Source organism: Leptosomus discolor, chromosome 1 (genome assembly GCF_034619465.1).
Source record: "Leptosomus discolor isolate bLepDis1 chromosome 1, bLepDis1.hap2, whole genome shotgun sequence".
In the NCBI taxonomy this organism is placed as follows: domain Eukaryota; kingdom Metazoa; phylum Chordata; class Aves; order Leptosomiformes; family Leptosomidae; genus Leptosomus; species Leptosomus discolor.
The window spans coordinates 132001934-132022058 of NC_141391.1; the positions used below are offsets into that span (position 1 = coordinate 132001934).

The window sequence follows — 20125 nt, forward strand, 5'->3', positions numbered from 1 at the left end:
CTGGCCACGGTTCTTCATGTGGGTGTAAACTTTCTTAACTGATCCTCACACTGGGGCAGGGAGTGGGCTGCAAGCAGATGTGGACAGCATGAATATTATGCTTGACATCCCCATCTGCAATAAATTTGATGCTCTTCTGAAGCACTGAGCTTGCTGCACGTTCGCTATCTGTCTGGCTGCATGCACAGGGAGGCTAGCTGTGTGTCAAGGCAGTGGGTCATGGCGTAAAGCTCTCTTCTGCCGCTGGCAGTCCGTGTCTTTCTTCCTGCCACAAGACCAGACACCCATTCTGTAGATGACTGTAGATATTCCATTGGGCATCAGATAGCAGGAGGGCTTTGTGAACCAGGACAGAATAGAGTGTCTGCAGCTGACTGCAGTGATTGTTTTCCTTTCAGTAATTTGTTGCATAGGACCTGGCAGGCTTAGCCTCAGCCAGGTGGAGAGAGAGAACATCGGTCTAAAATATGTCTGATATGCTTTTTCATATCTTTTCTGAATCCATAATTGGTGGGAGGAAGATGACCTTTCCCTAGCTGAAACATTGCAAAGTGTTTCCTTCCTTATTCTGTTGGGCACCAAAGAAGCAAGAACTACCGCCCATCTGCCAGGAAAAATGAGAACCCAAAAGCTTGGGGACACTCAGCTGTTGCACTGCTCTGTCTCCTCCTAGTCTTGGCTCTGGTTAAAGTTCTGTCATTCTGCTGTCCAAGGGCCACATGCCTATACCAGAGGCTCCTCAGTAAAAGGTATCAGTCAAATGTTAAGACAACATGCTCACAAGTGATAGACGATATTGCATTGTAGCTAGAGCAGTGTGACATAACTCCAATTGCTTGCCAGAGGAATATCCCAAAGTGTCAGCAGCAGCTGGACATTTCATGTCCATGTTTCAGATTTTGAGGATGGTGTTGAAATCCCCATTCAGGAGTAAGGATCTAGCAGTCACGTTTGTCAAAAATGGGAGTTTCTGACTTTGGATTGAGTCACTTAGATGCTGTGAACATGAAATACACATTGTTTCATATGAAAACTAGTATGTTCCTACAAAATCTTTCAGTGTGACTCCACATTTCCTGGTAGATGACTGTTTGCCTAGACATATTTTGATCTCTAGCCAAAAGTTTGATTGCCCTTGCCAATAAAAATGCACTTGTTTAAGCCAGGACCAAAAAATAGTTTAGAGTGGACCCGCCACAGGGAAGTGCAGCATCTGCTCAGCTGTCTAAATGTGTTGACTGCAGAGGCATGAGAATGATGTGAGTTTTGTCTCTCTTCTCCCATTGACTGCTGCGTTTGGACTTCAACAAAAATGTATGAAGTATTTCCAAATGCTTGGTGGTCATACAGCATGCATAATCATTAAGGCTGCCTACTAGAAGAACCCCCGTGATCACAGTGTTTCCCTGCAGTAGCTCCTTATTTGACCTAGGTAGAGGTCAAATCTGTCTGGGTAGATTTAGTGAATAATAAATCATCCTCATAAAAAGGTTCTCAGCACTTGCAAACTCTTGATGACGCTTCAGAAATTAACTGTCCTCAAGATTAGCAATGTATGCCTGTCTTATATTCTGAATTTGACTAACTTCAGATTTCTACTGCTGGCTTTGAGACCTATTCCAAATAGGCCAAAGAGCTGTTTATTGTGAATTTTTTGTGCTACCTCCTCCCCCATAGCCATAGTCATTTTCATATGCCATCATTTAGTTCTTCATTTGGCAGGCCTGTAGACATGCTGCAGGCAAAATGTATTGAGCAAAGAGAAGCTGCAATATTTCTCATCCCCAGAACACAGGTTTCAAATCTCTACAGCTAAGCTTGCAATAACATGAGCACTGAACTTTTCAAGCCTTCGTGATTCATTATGGAGAAGTATCTTGATTTCAGATGCTTCCCTGGAAGTCATCCTCACTTTCAATGTGAAAGAAGTCTTTCTTGTCATCTTGTATCATTTTTAGCAAGGGTTAAGTTCAAACCAGAGAGTTAAGAATGATAATGGAAAGGAGGTGATGGACCAACACCAAAGTGTTATCATAGTTATTTGCTTAAGAGAAAGGCTTGATTCTTACTGCATTTGTTACTTCCTTATTCCCCACTTGGCCATCCAAGTCTCTCACAGTGTGCTCTGTTCATGGAGGTCTGATCACAAGTTTTACAGGGTCTCCTATGACCAGAGTCATGCAGGACCATAGGAAGAGTAACTCACCTTACACATGTGGTAGAGAATTAGGCATCTGACACTTGTTTGAGGAGGTGCAGCTGGCGTCACTGGGATGCCTGGCTTACTCTTACAAGGTTGGTATGTGTCCTGGGTGGGTTGTTGAGTGCAGACAGATGCGGGGGCAGACGAGAGGTTGATTTGACAAAGCAGAACCACCATAGCAGTGTGGGGCCCTGGTGTGTAGCTGGAGTCACTTTTTATGTCTTTCTTTTACAGTTCTCAGAGATGGGCTCTCCATAATGCTTTGGTTATCAAGAAAGGACCACTGAATTGTTGTTTTGCAATGGAGAAGACAGAGGGAGAAACAACAGCACTGTGGCTCCCACCTTGTTACTTATCTGCCTGCAGACATGTGCCCCACATCCTCTCTGTGCTGTATTAAGGAAAGGAAAAGCTTAAACATTACAACATCTGCTTTCTTACATCGTGTTTTCCAATTTTGCATCCTATAACCCCCTGGTGAAAAGAGGAACAATGACTTTATATAGCTGCTGCTTGATTCTTTTGCTATTTACCTGGAACACTGCTGCCTATGGACCAAACCAACGGGCACAGAAGAAGGGAGACATTATTCTTGGAGGATTGTTCCCCATTCATTTTGGAGTGGCTGCTAAAGACCAGGATCTAAAATCAAGACCAGAATCAGTAGAGTGTATAAGGTAAGCCACAAAAAAGGCAAAATAGAATCTTTTGTTGGGGAAGTCTTGACCTTTCTCGGCTTCAGATGACATGCTATATATTGTGTAAATACGGTCTGTGATCTGATGCTTATAGAATCGTAGAATCATAGAATGGTTTGGGTTGGAAGGAACCTCAAAGATCATCTAGGAGGCTTGTATTGTAAAAAATAGAAAAAACAAGTGTGCAAAGACAGGAAGTGCGTATCTTAAACAGTAACATAAATAATATTTGGACAGTGACAGAGGACAATCTTTGTATTACCCAAAGCTGCCAAAACATGAGTATATTGATCTATCTGGCCATGCACAGTGGGCATTTGTATAGTATCTGAAAATTAGCTTTCCTAACAGGAGGATGGAAAATAACTCAGTGCCCTTAAGTTCATTTGATTACATTCATGCATAGCAAAATAGCTTAGAAATCAAATTTTCGTTTGTGTTTGGTTTTTTTTTTTCAGTTCTGCCTTTTATCTTCTAAGACTTACAAACTGTCTAGTTGCCTAAACAAGTGAATAGGTGAAAGTGAGATACTGCTTTTGAAAAATCCCACTGAACACACAGATGTCTCTTTAGGACCTTTACAAAGTCCCAGACTTGAACTCCTTACCCAGTCTTTCTTTGCCCAAAGTCCTCTTCTTCTGTATAAACAGTGCCTGTATGTTTTGTCTTAAGTCTTTGCAGTTAAAGCTGGAGGGAGAAATGCACATGGAAACAAATTCTCTTATTATTGAACTGTAGCCATTTTTATGATGAAACAGGAGGAATTTTTAACCTTATACCCCAGCACATAATACACATGACAAGTGGAAAGTGTGACAGAAACTGACTGCAACTGAAATGTCATATAAACAAAATATAAGAAATTGATGTGGAATTTTGTCGTGACCATGCATGGGGAAACACTTTAGTGTTATGGGACCTCTTCTGTAATCATATGTGAGAAATTGTGTATCTGGAATTATTTGAACCTCTCATACTAGATTGCGGATCTAGTACAGTTTTGTTGCAGATGGCAGTGAGGAATGGCTGACAGCATTGCTGCTGTGCTTACAGAGTTCAGATGCAGTTTCCCACTGAGACACTGACTAAGACACATCCATCTAGGTTATGAGATCATCCCCAGATGCTCTCATAGGGAGCGCAGAGAAAGAAGTATAATTAAGCAGGGGTTGCTTTGGCTGCTTCTGTGCATGCACAAGAAAGTAATGAACTAAATGTATGTGGAATGTCTACTTCATGGAGCAAGAAGCTCTGCCAGATTTTCAGTATTTTTTTCTCTTGCACATGCAGCATTTTAGAAGTGGAATTCCGAAAAGCAATGGATGTTTTCAGCTCTGTTGTCTTCTTCATCTGCTCCAGGTGGCAGGCAGCACAGAGCAGATATTTGCAAACTGAACATAGCTTTAATTTCTGTCAGCACTGGGTCAGCCTTCACTGACTGTCTTCATACTGTCACATTATTAGAACAGATCACAGGAGAATGTTCCCCCAGGAGTACTACAAGTGTGGTTGCCAAAAGATTTGTTAATGAGGTAGCACTGCCAACAACAGGCAAATCCTGAAAAGCCAGGCCAGCTGTTTTAAGCACACAATGGGAGATCCTTCTGGGTGGCATTTGAGCTGCTAAAAGGCATCCTCCACCTGAAATTTGCCTGGGTAAAATCTGTGTTCCTCTTATTCCTACACCAAGAAGCTGCAGGTGCAAAAGAGAGGAGTTAACTGAAAAGGCAGGCATTTGTGGCACTTTGCTGCACTCTAAGGAACTGGATAAATTATGAGTTGATAGCATAGTGCAGATGGAGAGAGAATACTTAATGAAGGTAAAAGGTTTAGCTGCAGAGGTAGAAACTACGATAGGAACAAGACGATGATTGGACCAGAGATGACTGGAAGTTCCTTCATTGCACAATCTTTACCAGAAAATGTGCATTTCCAGGAAAGGTTTAATTCAAAAGAGATTGGGTTGAGAAGCCTTTTTGAGACTGGTCATCATTTTAATGATGAAGATAATTAGTCCATGGGACAGTTTATGTATATTCCTTGTTATTGGTGCATGTTAAATTGAGAGCAGATATTTTTCCTGAAAGGATTTTCTATTTTAAGCAGTATTTAAGCCAGAAAACTCCTCTGGCTGGGCTTGTGCAGAGATCTCTCCACACAACCATGGTAGTCCTATTTGGTCTTGGACTCCGGGATTAGGTAGTAGCCTAATCACTAGTCAGCATGCACAACCCTAGTGGCAGGGTTGTGCATGCTAACTCTAAGAGCCCGATACATTCTGCAAGTCATGAGCTAGAATCTTTCTTAACACATTGGAGTTTCCTCAGTTCTGGGCAATTGGCTAGTCTGGAATGATCAAACCTCTCTCTTTTCTCATACTCTCCTCCATTAGGCAGCAGCAGCAGGACATCAGACCATATGAAAAGCTCCCTGCTTTGAAACCAAGAAAAGACCTAAGGGTCCCGCTGAAACCTTGTGGATCATTTGCCTGGTCTCTTCTGGAGTTCAATATCAAACAATTTAAGATAATGTGGCTTTCCTTTCTTTTGAGGACGGTTCAACCTGATCTGTGCTCCTTGGACGTTTTCCCACACGTTTAGCTGTGTTCAGTGCCATACCTATGCTCCCAAACAGGGCTTCTCACTTTTTCAGTTTTCACACTCTTCATACTCTGTGGCACAGCACCTTTCTCCCCAGCTCAGAGTATGTACTGGCATGAACCTGCTGTGCATACCTTGCACATGATTATTTGGAAGACTATACACATAACTCAGCAGTGAAAGGAAAAGGGAACAGTAACGCTCTGTTCTCTGTTCTTTTTGTGCTGTTTCTACTGAAAATGCATCTTCATGCTTTAAGCGCTGAGCTGTAGAGTCTAAAGTCAAAACTTACTCAAGATTTTGCCACACTAAATGTCAGATAGGAGTAGAGAAAGTGAGAGTAATTTTGTTTCCTGTTTATTGTGTAAACAATCAAGTATCCCGCATTTGATATAAATACAACTTCTGTCTTTGTATGCCTCAGGTGCTGTTGCAGCAACTTTCCTTACAACATTTGCTGATGCATATCTGGTGTGTGCAGTGGAGGCAGAGGCTGAGCACAGCACAAGCAATCCCTGACCCCCATTCCCTGTCAGCACCCACAGGGACCTATTCATAACCTGATTTCTCTGTCCTTTCTTGATTTCAGGTAGATTAGCAGTAGTGGTGGTGGTGGTATCATTAATATTATTGTTAGCATTATTGCACAGATGGGCCAACCCATGTATTCCTCTTACTGTAATGTACTGTTTGCAGTGAGGATGTATCTTTACTGAGCTGAGATACAGTGTTGCCAATATGGTGTCACTAGGTCATCATTTTTAATACGTATTTCCTGTGTTCTAGCCAAGGTCCTACACTGTGACACAGAGCTTTCAAGCTGTGAAACTGTGGTAAGGTATTGTCCCCATGTCATAGTGCAGGATTTCACAGGGCATGGCTCCAGGACACTAGCTCACTGAGGCTGACTGTCCATCTGAGAGAACAGAGAATTTTGATTCTACCCCTTGAAGAGATATTTGCTAATCCCACTGCAGAACTGAATGCATAATGTAGTATTCAGAGTTTCCTCCGTAAGACCAAATTATTTCCTTTTCCTCTTTCTCTTCCACCCACCCTCTGAGTTTTAATTTTTTATTTTTTAATTTTTTTTTTGGTCTGCACTATTCCCCTTACCCATAGTCCTAGCTTGTAAGAGTGGTAAGCAAATCATTATACCTACTGACTGCAGGAATCCAACAAATGACCAAAGGTTTCCCCTTTGCATAGCTTAGTAATAGCAGTGGTAGTAGCAGCAATAACATGTAATTAATGTACTGGAAATCTAGCAAAGACAGAGAAATTAGTATGTGCATACAACTGCTAGAGAAAGAGGAGTACTGGTGTGAGCCGAGAGGCATGTGCAGGCTTTGTCACCATTCTTGAATAAAAGTACCTGTCAGATACAGGAGGGTAAGCGAAGGCTGTATTTAGAGCTTTCATGTTACTTTCCCCTTCTTTTCCTTCATATTCTATTGCTTTTAGTTTAGTGCCTTGCAAATGTTGATAAATGAAGGTCAGGAATTCACATGAGGCTGTGAATTATTTCTTTATGGAGACCAACAGGGATCAGGACTGATTTCCCTGCTGGATCCGGACAGTAAGAGCTGTTCAAACCGAACCAGACAAACAGGGAAACAAACAGGGGTTGGAGCTGTGGGGAGCTTAAACCATGCAGTGAGCTTGTGTCACTTAATTTACATACCGTTGCTTTGTAACATTGACTGAGACATTTAAGCCATCCTGAGCATCCCTTGACAGACACATTTATACGAACTAGGAAGAAACCTGTGGGAATCAGTGAGATCTTGTGAGTTTATTATGTAGCAAACTGGGCTGCTACAAAGAAAATATGCCCCCTGCAGATGTGACAATTAAAACAAGGATTTGTGGAGGAATTGTTTCTGATTTCTCTTTCCCTGTTTGTGTTCCTGCCTGGAAATAGAAAGATAGAAAGTGGGTTGCATACTCTGACAGGTGGGAGAACAAGCATCAGAAGGGAAACCTGTAAAGAACCGAGCATAAGTTAAAATTCCTATCTACACCTTTGGGCACTGATTTATTTACATTAAACTCTCATTTACAGATGAATGGCCACTTTTCATAGCACCACATCTCGGAAATGTTAAAATACAAGGCTATGCCAACATACCTGTAAAAGTAATACAGCATAAAATAAGTTTTGGAGGCTGCTTATTTTCCACCAAGAAAATATCAGTGGCTATTTAAAGATTCTGGAAATCTAATTAAAAGTTTGCTTCTGTTGGCAAATCCTTTGCAGTTTCTTTATGGAAATTACTAGTCAAATTTCTGCATGGTTGATAGAGCATTCCAGTGACTAGTCATATTAGTCACAGCAGCAGCATAGCACAGGAGGTCAGCTGGATCGGTGTAACCTGCTGCAAGGTTCAAAGGCTACTCTTACCCATCACTCATGTACACACCAAGCTAAGAGGAACAGATCTGCAGCCCCTTGCTGGGGTCTTACAGTACAATGGGAGAGAACTTATCCACACAATTTCTGTTCACAGGGACTGAAGGTATCATGAAATCTTGCTTAATTTAGACCAGTTTAGTGGCACTGCCTTCATCTGATGATATTTGTGTTACAGTACCGATACAGCACTGTACCAGTTAACAAAACGAGACCTTGTCTGAGGCTCTAATAGAGAAAACAGAGCGAGGTGTATTTGTCTCCATCCCATCTGATCCTCTTCTCCTTATCTGCTGATGCTGCTATCAGCAGAGGTGCAACTGAAGAAAACTGCAGGTCTCTTGCCCAGGCTAGTTTGAGGTAAATTATCAAAAGCATTTCAAAGGCATTTTAGAGTCTAGCTCTCAGAAAACACCGCCTACCTGTCTTTCCCCTCCAAAATAAAAACAATCCAGACTCAAGTATCTGAAGTACAGACCTTATGCTGTAAATGAACATTCATCAGGAGCGTATGTCAGAAAGGAAAATAAAAGCAACTGTGGATCATGGGCCTTAGTCTGCATTTACTGAATTAAATGGCAAATATTTTCCTTGAAATCAAGGGGAGGACACTCCAGTTCTCACTGCTTTTGAAGATACCACCTGAAGATACCATCTTGCGGCATTTAAAAAAAATTAAGCCAAATTGCTGTCAACAGGCAAAATAATTTTGTGTCATACTCCACCTGTATAATTTAATGTCAGCAGGCTTACATTTACTTGTACACATATTCAAAAGTATGAAGCTTTTCACAGTAGTATAGCAGTACTTTTGAACTTCCCATCTTCTCAGCAGTCTTCTCTTTAAATATAGAAAATGCTTTCAGATTTTTCTCTTTTACATGAGGAGCCTGAATATAGTTCCTTGCTTCAAATCCTATTTTCATTTTAATTAAAAAATCTGTAAATGCCTTTAGCTTTTTAAAGAAGTGTCACAAAACCCCTTCTTGCTGCCATTCATCCCAGTGTGCATTACTGAACACATGAGGCAATGAGGTGTGACCGGCATGTCTTTTTTCTGTACACAACACTCACTGCCTCATTCACTCTGAGACTTGCCCTTTTATTTCAGAGCTCTCCCATTGTATCATGCTCCTTAATGGTTTGGAACTGGAGCAAAAAATAATCTAGATAACCAAATTACTTCTAACAATAACCCACACTTCCATGTTCTAAAGGGTGTCCATTTTCTAAAGAGCGATCTTTAAAAAGCTAGCTGTCCCTTTAGTCATAAATTATAACTAAGGATTTTTATTGGCCTCGAACTTTTTGACTTGAAGAGATCAGTATTGAAACCATGCAGTCTTTGAGGTACAACCTCAGAGCAGAACCTTGTTTGGAAGTTGGCCAAACATGTCTGGAGTAGGTGAAATCAAGTTGAATAAATGAGGTTTTTAAGACCTAAACCTTAGATGTGATGTCTTTAGAAATTCTGATCCCAGAAGAATCAGATAAAATGGAAGTAATGGAATGGAAGTAATGTGTCTACGTTCATTCAGCTTTGAAAAAGTCAGATATAGCTAACATCAACTTTGGAAGCAATTCGTTTAATCCAGCAATTAAAAAATGTTAACGTCATGTATTTCAGAGGTTGAAAGTTTGTGATTTCATGAAGCTTATATTTAGAAATCTTCACCTTGGTAATGGAAACATCTCTCAGAGCATTTCAAAATGGCACTCATGTGAAACCTAAAATTTACCATTTCATATAGAATCTGTTCTTGGGCAGGCTATTTCCCTAGTTTCTTCCAGTTCTGGGGCCTGTCAGTTTTCCCAGTCAATCCCAAGGATAACAGCTTTGACAATTTCATGTTTTCAACTGCAAGTCAACACAAAACTGCAAACTGCTACCCTGACTCATAGTGCGTTACAAGGAAGGGCAGGTTTCCATGCATGAAAGATTCTGCCATTCCAGTTGAATTACCCTAAAACATGGCAGCTTCACAGGCGCACAACTTGTTGCTTGTGCAACTTATGGGAGAAAGCACAGTAAGAAAAAAACTTGAGAATAACATGTATCAAAGCTACTTTCTGCCTGCTGTCTTCCACAAAGAAGCTTTTTTTCACTGCCAGCCCATCCAATACTCTAAACAGGGACTCCCAGATCCTGCAGCACACTTGCCACCACTCCCTGGCTCTGGGTTAGCTCCATGCTCAGCTGAGAGATAGTCAGAAAACTCAGCTTCTCTGTTTTAGAGAACAGAGGAGGCTTCAAAAAACAGTTACAATTTCACAGGCCAGCTCTGATGGCGTCTTCTGAAGTCGTGTTTAAAGCAAGTGTATGAGAGCACTATAATAATGAGAAAAGTTATTCCTTCAATGAAAGCACTGAAGTATCTAGTTAAGTTAGGAAGTTACTCTAGGATATACATTTATAGCATGTCCCTGTTTTCTGGTATAAACAAGTTGACTATGTGGTCTCTCTCACAATGTGAAGTGTGTGATGTGAGGCCAAATTTCCCTGAGCAAAGCTCCTGGCCACCTGTGCATCCAGTGGCGTGCCAGTGCTGTGTCTCAGCTTGCTCTGCCTGCCTGAAGCCATGAGGAGCTGACACACCAGGTATCCGTGAGCCCAGGTCCCTGGCAAAATCGCGTGCAGCACAGGCTTAGCAGACACTGCCATCTGCATTCAGAAACATGTCAGAGGAGCCTGGAAGAAAACCCGGTAGGTGTAGCTTTGTGTCAGAGCATTTGCTCAGGAATCATGAGATCCATGTTTAGGGTCCTGAGCAGAAGGGACAGGCCAGAGCCAACAGCCCACACATGCTCTCTTTCAAATTTCCTAGACTTTAGAGGATCTAGAAAAGTTTATCTCCTCCTCCTCTGAAGTGAGCTCCCAAATTGAAGAGTTGAAAACCAGAACAAAACCTTGTAGCATGTGTATGCCTCTTCTGTAACCACTGAAGACAGAAGCAAAACTTTGCAAATTTAGTGGGATGCAAGAAATAGCCTAAGTTTCTTTTGCCTTTTGTATCTGGAATTCTTCACTCTGTCTTTGTCTCAGTCCTAGTCTTCACTCCTCTGTTTCCCTCCTTCTCACTCTATTTTATTTTTATTTTTGCTCCCCCAGGTATAATTTCCGAGGCTTCCGCTGGCTCCAGGCTATGATCTTTGCCATAGAAGAAATAAACAGTAGCCCAACTCTCCTTCCCAACATGACCCTGGGATACAGGATATTTGACACTTGCAATACAGTCTCTAAAGCCCTGGAGGCCACACTGAGTTTTGTGGCCCAGAACAAGATAGACTCCTTGAACCTGGATGAATTCTGCAACTGCTCAGAACATATCCCTTCCACTATTGCAGTTGTGGGGGCAACCGGCTCTGGCATCTCTACCGCAGTGGCCAATCTGCTGGGACTCTTTTACATACCTCAGGTACGCTTTCACCTCTCTTGTTTAGGTTACAGAAATAGCCTGCCTTGCTGCTCTGCAGAGATTAAACAAAAATTGTTTCATTTTTGCCATTTCCAATATAACCTCAAGGAGAGAAACAATACACGATGTGGGGGTTTTCTTACAGTGGAAATGTGTATTTGCAATTTGCAATCCCCAAACACAAATGTTACCAATGCAGCCAACAGAAACTTAGCCTAGCAGGACTAGAGCCCTCCAGAGTGGTTTAGTCTGTGAACACGGGTATTTTAGGTCAGTCATTGGCAGTTGTCAGCCTTGACAGGTTAGTTGTGATGTTACTTCAACATGGTCGCTGTCTAGTCACGCCCAGTTCCCACAGAGCCCACCAGAGGCAGAGCTCAGTCATTGCCAGCTGCTCTTACGTCTCTCAGCATCTCTCTGATCATTCAAGTAGGTGATCTGTAAAGTTGTTGCTTGTGCTGATCAGGTGCTGTGAAGGTTTCTTCTGGGCTGACCTGCCTTTCTTTTACCCTAGGGCCTCCAAAACAGGGTTTGTGAAGGCATGTGGCTATGCCCCCCACCTTGTCCTGAGGTCATCTGTGTGGTGGTGTAGTTGTGCCGACTCCTGTGTTGCAGCATCCTTCTTGCTGCCTGCTGACTCTACTGGAGCCAGTGCCGGCATCCATGGTCCCATGTCTAACAAGTTTGTTGCTCTGCCAAGACCCTAAGCAAAATATGAGGCTGGCATATTATAGCTTAATGTTGTTGCTCTTGATTTTAGATTTCCACACTGAAGACAACTTTGGAAAAAGTGCTTGGCCTTATGGATTTATGTGTGGCCCTGTATAACCTAGCATTTCTAATTCCTCTTCTAAAATGGATACAGGTGCCAGAGCTCACAAAGGTCCTTGTAACAAGACTGTGTCACACTGCCCTCTCAGTCTGTCCTGAAAGGCTGTATCTTTACTTCAGCCAGGGCTCCATTTCCCATCTGCACCACAAATGAAGAAAGAAGGATTCTTGACTGCCTGCTGCACAGTAATACATCTTGTCTATTTAATGTTGTCAGTCTGACTCCCTTGCAGGAGTCTGAAAAAATGGACATTTGGTCTCTGAGCAGGGCATGAATGGTTTAAGCTAAGACCAATGTGTACTATAGTGCGTGGAAGAGCATTAGAAGGTGGTATGTAATAAATATCGTGATGGCATTTTAAGGGGTACTGTTGATTTACACATCACATTAACAGGTGAACAAGGGCAGCTGGGAAGAGTTGGTGGGTTGGACTGAACTTAAGAGATGTTTGCAGTTTTCAGACTTTCCCTTTGAACAGCGAATGGCATTTGTGCTACGAGGCAGTAGTCTTACCTAGAGGTTGCAGAAATGGGTAGGTGACAGGAGGCTCAGTTCTGGAACAAAGTCTCAGCCAGGTGGTTGAAGTATGACAACTGAAAGCAGGCTTTTAAACTGGGAGCAGCATTAGAATGTGCATTATCAGTGCCATTTATAGCAAGACCATTAGCAAATCCATGCTTAATAGACTCTGCATTTCAGTACAAGTTGGAGGTGTATTTTACAATTAATGTAAGGCTCATTACTCGTTCTGTTGACACAGAAACTGAAAATGTTTCTCACCTCAGTGTAGCCTTACAGCACATGCTGGAGTGGAATACCTTGCAGGAGTGGGGTACCTTGTCTGTACTTCCTGGCAATAGATTGTAGGCGATGAGACTAGCACTGGGCAGGAGCCTGTCCAAGGGAGACTATAGCTTTGTGAAAGGAGGATTTGCTCCTGTGGCCCTTGAAACTGCACCAGGAGACCTCCTTTTCTTTCTTCTTGCAGAAACATTAAATGCCAGAGTTTAAGGAGGAGATAAGGTTTTCTGTAAATTTCCACTTTGTACAAAATGAACTGTTTATAGAAGACATTTTCAAATGAGAGTCAGTCCTAAAGAATTCAGATACCAATCTCAAAATGCAAAATAAGTGAGTTTTAAAAGTTCTCCAGACCTTTAAACTATTCTCTTCTGAATTTTATGGTTTTCTTCCTACTTGTAGAAGATCGAAATTATGTCTTAAGAACATATGGCACTTATTCTGATTAGGAAAAAAAAAAAATTTCTTGATAGCTTTAGAAAAGGAAATAAAATCCCATTTCAACTGGAAAACACAGTGGCTCATGGAGCATGGAATGCCTACTGGCTTCTTCCCTGATTCTGGCCAGCAATCAGGTACCTCCTAAGGTAGTATTGACCAGCATTACCATAACACTCCACAGGGTCCAGGTGACTGACATACATCACATTCTTCTTACTTAAATTGGCAGTGATTGTATGTAACATGCATATGGTGCCTGATGGAGCCTGTCTAAGGATGGGAACAGAGGTGAGAGGCAAGGAGGGACAGACAGAGTAGGTTTGGGATGGCAATACCAGCCTCCTGTCTCATGCCTGGCTCAGCACAGAGGAAGCCTGCATTTTGTCTGAATTATGTGCGCTGTCCTCATTTATCTAAAAGATACATTCTTCTTATTTCTGGATTTGGTAGGAGGTGCAGCAAGGTATGTGTAGGCCACCCATGGCTCACCTCTTTGCTATTCCTCTAAGCTAGTGTCAGTGTCTCTCTCCCTCAGATCCTTGAACTTACAGGTGGGCACGAGCTTGCTCCAGCCTCTTGGGTCCAAGCAGCTGCTCCTGTATGTGTGCTTCTGTAAGACCGTCACAGCTACAAGAACATACAGACTCTCAGAGTTGATCATGTGCAACCACAGGCTAAGTACGTGGCTGCCAGTGTGGTGCTCAGCTCTTTCTTCATCCCATCTGGGGTTACACAGGTTCACAGTGATGCTCAATAAATGTAGGCAATTTATTCCCAGACAGTTCACTTCATGGTGTATTTTGCTTGTTTACTGTGCTCTCACAGGTCAGCTATGCCTCATCCAGTCGTCTCTTGAGCAATAAGAACCAGTTCAAGTCCTTCCTCCGCACAATCCCCAATGATGAGCATCAGGCCACGGCGATGGCAGACATCATTGAGTACTTTCGCTGGAACTGGGTGGGAACAATTGCAGCCGATGATGACTATGGCCGGCCAGGGATTGAAAAGTTTCGGGAGGAGGCAGAGGAGAGAGATATCTGCATTGATTTTAGCGAGCTCATCTCCCAGTACTCAGACGAAGAGGAGATCCAGCAGGTGGTGGAGGTCATCCAGAACTCCACAGCAAGGGTGATTGTTGTTTTCTCCAGCGGTCCAGACCTGGAGCCTCTCATCAAAGAGATTGTCAGGCGAAACATCACCGGCAAGATCTGGCTGGCAAGCGAGGCGTGGGCCAGCTCTTCCCTGATAGCCATGCCAGAGTTCTTCCGTGTCATTGGCAGCACCATCGGGTTTGCGCTGAAGGCAGGACAGATACCAGGCTTTCGTGAGTTCCTGCAGAAGGTGCATCCCAAGAAGTCCACCAACAACGGCTTTGCCAAGGAGTTTTGGGAGGAGACGTTTAACTGCTACCTCCCCGATGGGTCCAAAAATTCTCCAGGTTCAACTTCCTTCCACAAGGGCCATGAAGAGGGACTGGGAGCTGGAAATGGAACGGCTGCCTTCCGACCTCCATGCACAGGGGATGAGAACATCACCAGTGTGGAGACACCGTACATGGACTACACGCACTTGCGGATATCCTATAATGTGTATCTGGCAGTATATTCTATTGCCCATGCTTTGCAGGATATATATACCTGTACCCCTGGGAGAGGTCTCTTCACTAATGGATCCTGTGCGGACATTAAGAAGGTTGAGGCATGGCAGGTAAGTCCTTCATTTGTGTGCCTGTGCAATATGCTTGCAGAAAAAAGACAAGCTGTCCCATATGCCTTTTAAGGCACCTTTCATAATCCTGGGTCTCAGACACAGCACCAGGCTGCTGGGATGTAGCATATCACTCTGTGCGAGTTAGGTGCATCCTACCACCTCGCAGGGAATGTAAGGTAAGTTTCGTTAGGTTTGCCTGCAGAGGAAGGGGTTTAAACTAAGTTAAATTTTCTTGCATTCACTACGGGCCAAAAGAGCACACACAATTACCACAGCCTGGCTGATACAAGGTAACTTGATCATATATTGAGCCCTTACATACACAAGAGGGCCTGGAGAGAGCACATAAACAAGGAAAACAGTTTTTAGAGTCCGTGTTTTTTTGGCGAGCTCTACATCTTTTGCAATCCCACAGCAATTTTCCATACAGGCTGTATTTTTTCCCCCACAGTTTTGAGCTTATATAGGATCAAACAAAAGCAGATTGAGTAACGAAGGAAAATAACCTGTGGCTGTTGGGCAAATAATTGATTTGATTTGACTTGATTTTATTTGATTTGACAGTGGTATTTGTGAACTGATAAAATGATACTAACGACTTAGTCACATTCAGACGTTCATTCAATGCGTTCTGCCCGCTGGCACATGGATGGTGTTCTGGTGTTTCGTCTCTGATCAGTTATGAATACTCTATACCTTACCATATGTTTGAATGTGTTATCTGATGTGATACTCAGTATGTGTTTTTAGTATCTACTGCATCCTTGAATAGCAGAATTAGCTTGTAAGGCTGACAAATGAAGATATGCCAAATACATAGCAAATTCTGTTTTGCCTGTTCTGGTCATCACAGAGAACTTGGGCCCAAACATACCTGAAATCAGAACAACATGGGTGAATGTAAGGAGTATCACATTCCTGTTTGCATGTGTAATTTCCTCTATTCAGGACAGTCTAAGCAAAATAAGGGCTATCCCTGCCAGAAACTTTGCTTTTGGGTCAGCATTCGCATGTGGGAACTGCAGTTTGATTCCTGTCTAGTCTCAGTCTGCTCGAAACTTTGATCAGTCAGATCAAAGTAAAAGGCTTTGTCTTGGCATTTGTGGGAAAGCTGTATTGCTCTAGGTACCTGATTTGGGTTTACTGAAACTACTTTACTCAGAGTTGATGAGTGCAGGGTTTGACCCTGGTTTAGGGGAGTCCTGTGATTACTGGCTGTCCGTGAGGTTTCTGTCTTTCAAAGCCATTCTGCTTTTCAGGAACATAATAGCAGAAGCGGGCAAATCACAGGCAGATATTTAGCTTTTACTGTGTTGGTAAAAACAATCCAGAATAAATATATTTTTAATTTGTTCCCTTATGACTTGTCAACTTGGAAAGTAAAGCAGGATATTCATACCATAGCAAAGTAAAATAATGTGGTGTTTATTGAGGGTTCCACAATGGAGAAGGATGTCCTCTCATTTGTGTTGCTTGTCTGGTGCTGAAGGATGGCTTTATCAAGATGTAAAGCATCCTGCTGATCTAGGCTTTTGAGTATGCAAACTTGCCTTAAAGGAGGGAATCAGCATCAGGAAAGAGTATGTGGGGGATAAAACGACTGGGCAGAAATAGCGGGTGCTACAAAGGAACAGGCAACTTGACCACCCTTATGTGGTGTTGGCTGTTAAGCATGCTTGATGTTTGTGCATATTTTCACTTCACTTCAAAATCAAACACATGAATAGCAGGCAAATGCCAAATTTGTGTGCACACCTACTTCATATCAGGCATTGCGGCTCATTACCCTCGGGAAGCTTTCCTCTGCCCTGGGGGTAATGAGTTCACCTCACAAATGTGCATCCTCCAGCATGTCCAGGGAGTGGTTTTCCGACAACCAGACAGAAGAAAATCTTTCTACTAAAGTCAGTCTCATTTGCAGCAGTACTTCTACCAGTGGTCAGTGCCCACTCCCTTTTCTCACAATCAGCTCAAGGATTTTCTTGAGCAACCGGAGAGAGTGAGGACAATGTTAGGAAGCCTCCACGCTGGAGACTGAAGGAAACACTATGACTGGAGTAAGTACCTGCTAATAGTGTCTGCAATCACTTACTGGGCGATGTGTAGGACAGATAAGGTAAACCTGGTGAACTTGTGGCTCCATTAGCCTGAGCTCCTGTCCACACCAGCCCTTGCCAGCGAGGTCGGTGGCTGGGGATGATAAATGATGCATTCCACAATTTAATTATGTACCATTTAATTTTGTTGCCTTTCAATAGCATTATACCATTAATACATATGAGTTACTATTTATTCGTTCTCTGCTAATTATTAATTTTATGTACTCATAATAAAAACCTTTTATCAGAACTGTTTTATATAATTTGTGGAGGGTGCTTGTGTGGGTCTGTGTATAAAAATAACATTTTTATCTCTGTGATCAGTTTGTGTGAACTGGACATCACGAAGCCTAGCGCAGAATTACTGTGAGTTGGTTGAATTCGGTGCAGTTCTCCTATTAAGAATTTACCATCTACAGTTTAAGAAAGGTCTGTTTCAGCATGCAGAGCGTGGGATTTTTCTGTGTCTCCCAAGCTGAAATATAAAATGCTAACAACTTTCTGCTCTACTTATTTATAGCTACTTGTTTAACAAGCTGCTTATTCATTTTCTCCACCTGAGTCAGTGGTCTGTGACAGACCCTCTCCATAAACCCCATCTTGCTTCCTTTTGTTTTACCAATGCCTCTGCAGCAGCTGTGGGCATCCCCAATAGAGACGGGACTGCTCAGCCCGAGCTCACAGGCTGCCGCAGCGTGTGCGGGGATGCGGGTGCAGGCAGAGCTGGTGAGCAGGCAGGGCAGCTTCCAGGCAGGAGCTGTGCCTCTCACTCTACGTGTGGAGCTGCCCGTGGAGCTCAGAGTCCTCTATCTGAGAATGGGAAAATTGGCACGGTGTACTCTACAGTATTACAGACTGTAATAGGATGTCTGTGCTGCCCTTATTCTGAGCAATGTGTATGCCAGCAGCTGTCATGTTTTAAGAACCTACCTTGCTGCAAAGCAGAAGATAATCCAGGTGCACACCTTTGCAAGAGGCCTGCAAAGAGCAGATAGTATTCTCTGCACTAGCCATTGTTGTGTCCTGCACAATATTGATCACGATCAGCTTAATTATTTCTTTTTGCAGTGTTTTGTTCAAGAAGAAGGTGAACATTTGGAAAAGGCAGAATTTTACACAAAGCGCTAGGGATTAAAGTAGATGACTACAAATAGTACAACAGAAAGAATCCTCTTAAAGGACTTCATCACCTCTGATTATCAGATGTTCATTCTTTTCTGCTGCTGGCTGTGATTTTTGAGGAGACTGTGTTCGGTAGGGCTAATTCTGTCTGTTGCTCTGGTTCTTGTACTGGCCTTCCCCAAATACAGGCTCTCCTATAAGCTACAGAATAGCAGTGGGAAGGTATGGCAAGAGGTGGGACATGGGCTCAGGACACCTGTACTGATGCTGCCTCTTTGTCAAAATTCCCAGCATCTTTGGCCTGTTTCTCCATAACAGCTCAAACAGTCTGATTTGAAGCCCTTTTTTCTTAATATCTTCCTTGGCAGGATTTCCCAGGTCTCTCAAGTTCCTTCATTTTCTTGGTGTCTGCTCACATCACTATTCCCATGGTCACTTATAACAGCAAGTCCATCTGTTCTTTTTGCAATTCCCCTCTGAGCAAAGATTTATAACACTTTGTGGCATTTACAGGAGCCTCTCTGGTGTCTCTCTCTCGTTTCAAACACTGGATGGTCCTGCAAAAATTAACGCGAAAACTAGTAGGAGATCGTAGTCTGCCCTTCAGAGCAAATGTTTACTACTTCATACTCTTCCCGTGTGAGAAGAGGAAAAACCTGTCTTCAGTCATAAGTCACTCTGTGTTTCTGCCCGTTCATTTGGCTTCTTGATGATTGCCAACAAGCAGCTGATCTGCCTCTGTCTCACAGTAAAAGCACTGTGATTGAATGGGGAAGATAGGCTCCCATAGATTCGAGAAGTTGAAGGTGTGCAGTCACAGGGAGCATCCTTAGGTGGACTCCCAGATGATTTGCAGGTTGTGGTTACACTGGAGGCTGTGAACTTTGGCTGGTTCATAAGTGAAAAATGAGATAGCTCTTCTAGGCACCAAGGCAAAGCATGCTGCACAGGGCTGAAAAACATGCTGTCCTAATGATTAACAGGTTAAAGACTTGCTCATGTAAATTATTCTATGCCTAGAAATCTGACTGACCTTATACTTACTGAAAAGCTGCCATGTGCTGTTCCACAAAATAAAAGCAAATACAAGTTGGCTTCACCTAGCAACACCTGAAGTCTTTTATTACACTTGTGCGCCTCCCAGCCAACAGTTCCTTCCTGTGTGCTGGTGATAGGTATTATGCAGAGGTAAAAATGGATTGGTGCCTTCCCCAACTCTACATTTAGGTATGTCTGGCTGGTTGGAAATCGATTCTGCAAGGTTTTAAAGAAGTGAATGATTCCTTAGATGACACGTCTCTCTAGACCTTTGAGCCTAATGGCTTATTGAATCAATTTTGTGTCTGCTGAACTATATAGGCCTGTCTGAACAATTAAAATGGTGTATGGAAAGCAGCTGCTTTGTGGCATAGAGAATGAAACAGTATCAGAACAGGTATTAACGGAGGCTAGTGTAAAAATTAGTCATTTGGGAAGAACTGCAAGCTGACGAATATCAGGCAACTGCAAAACCTCACCTAGTCTTCATTACCAATGCACTGGAGATATATTTGTTATAAACAGAAAGCAAGCATTTCACCAGTGTGCCTTTGCTGTGGGAGACCAAATTGAGAGGCAGGCCTCTTGAGCCACACACAGAAGTGTGTGGGTCGATAGAGTAAACACAGCTACTTCCCTACAAGGGCAATAACAGAGGATTGCTTATTCATCAGATTGGAGATAACAACTTGCCATCAGCTGAGAACATCACTTGTGAGCTCTTCAATGAAGCAGAAAATAAATGGAGTATT

At 42.8% G+C, this 20125-nt stretch overlaps 1 protein-coding gene across 1 annotated transcript in view; it reads left to right on the forward strand.

Annotated features, from left to right (window-relative positions):
- The first annotated feature begins 2695 nt into the window (after positions 1 to 2695).
- Positions 2696 to 20125, forward strand: part of CASR (calcium sensing receptor) — a 39077-nt gene continuing 21647 nt past the window's right edge. The window contains exons 1-3 of the mRNA XM_009949442.2: positions 2696 to 2880; positions 11024 to 11330; positions 14230 to 15111. Of these exons, the coding sequence (XP_009947744.1) occupies positions 2696 to 2880; positions 11024 to 11330; positions 14230 to 15111 (1374 nt within the window). The remainder of the gene's footprint in view (positions 2881 to 11023; positions 11331 to 14229; positions 15112 to 20125) is intronic.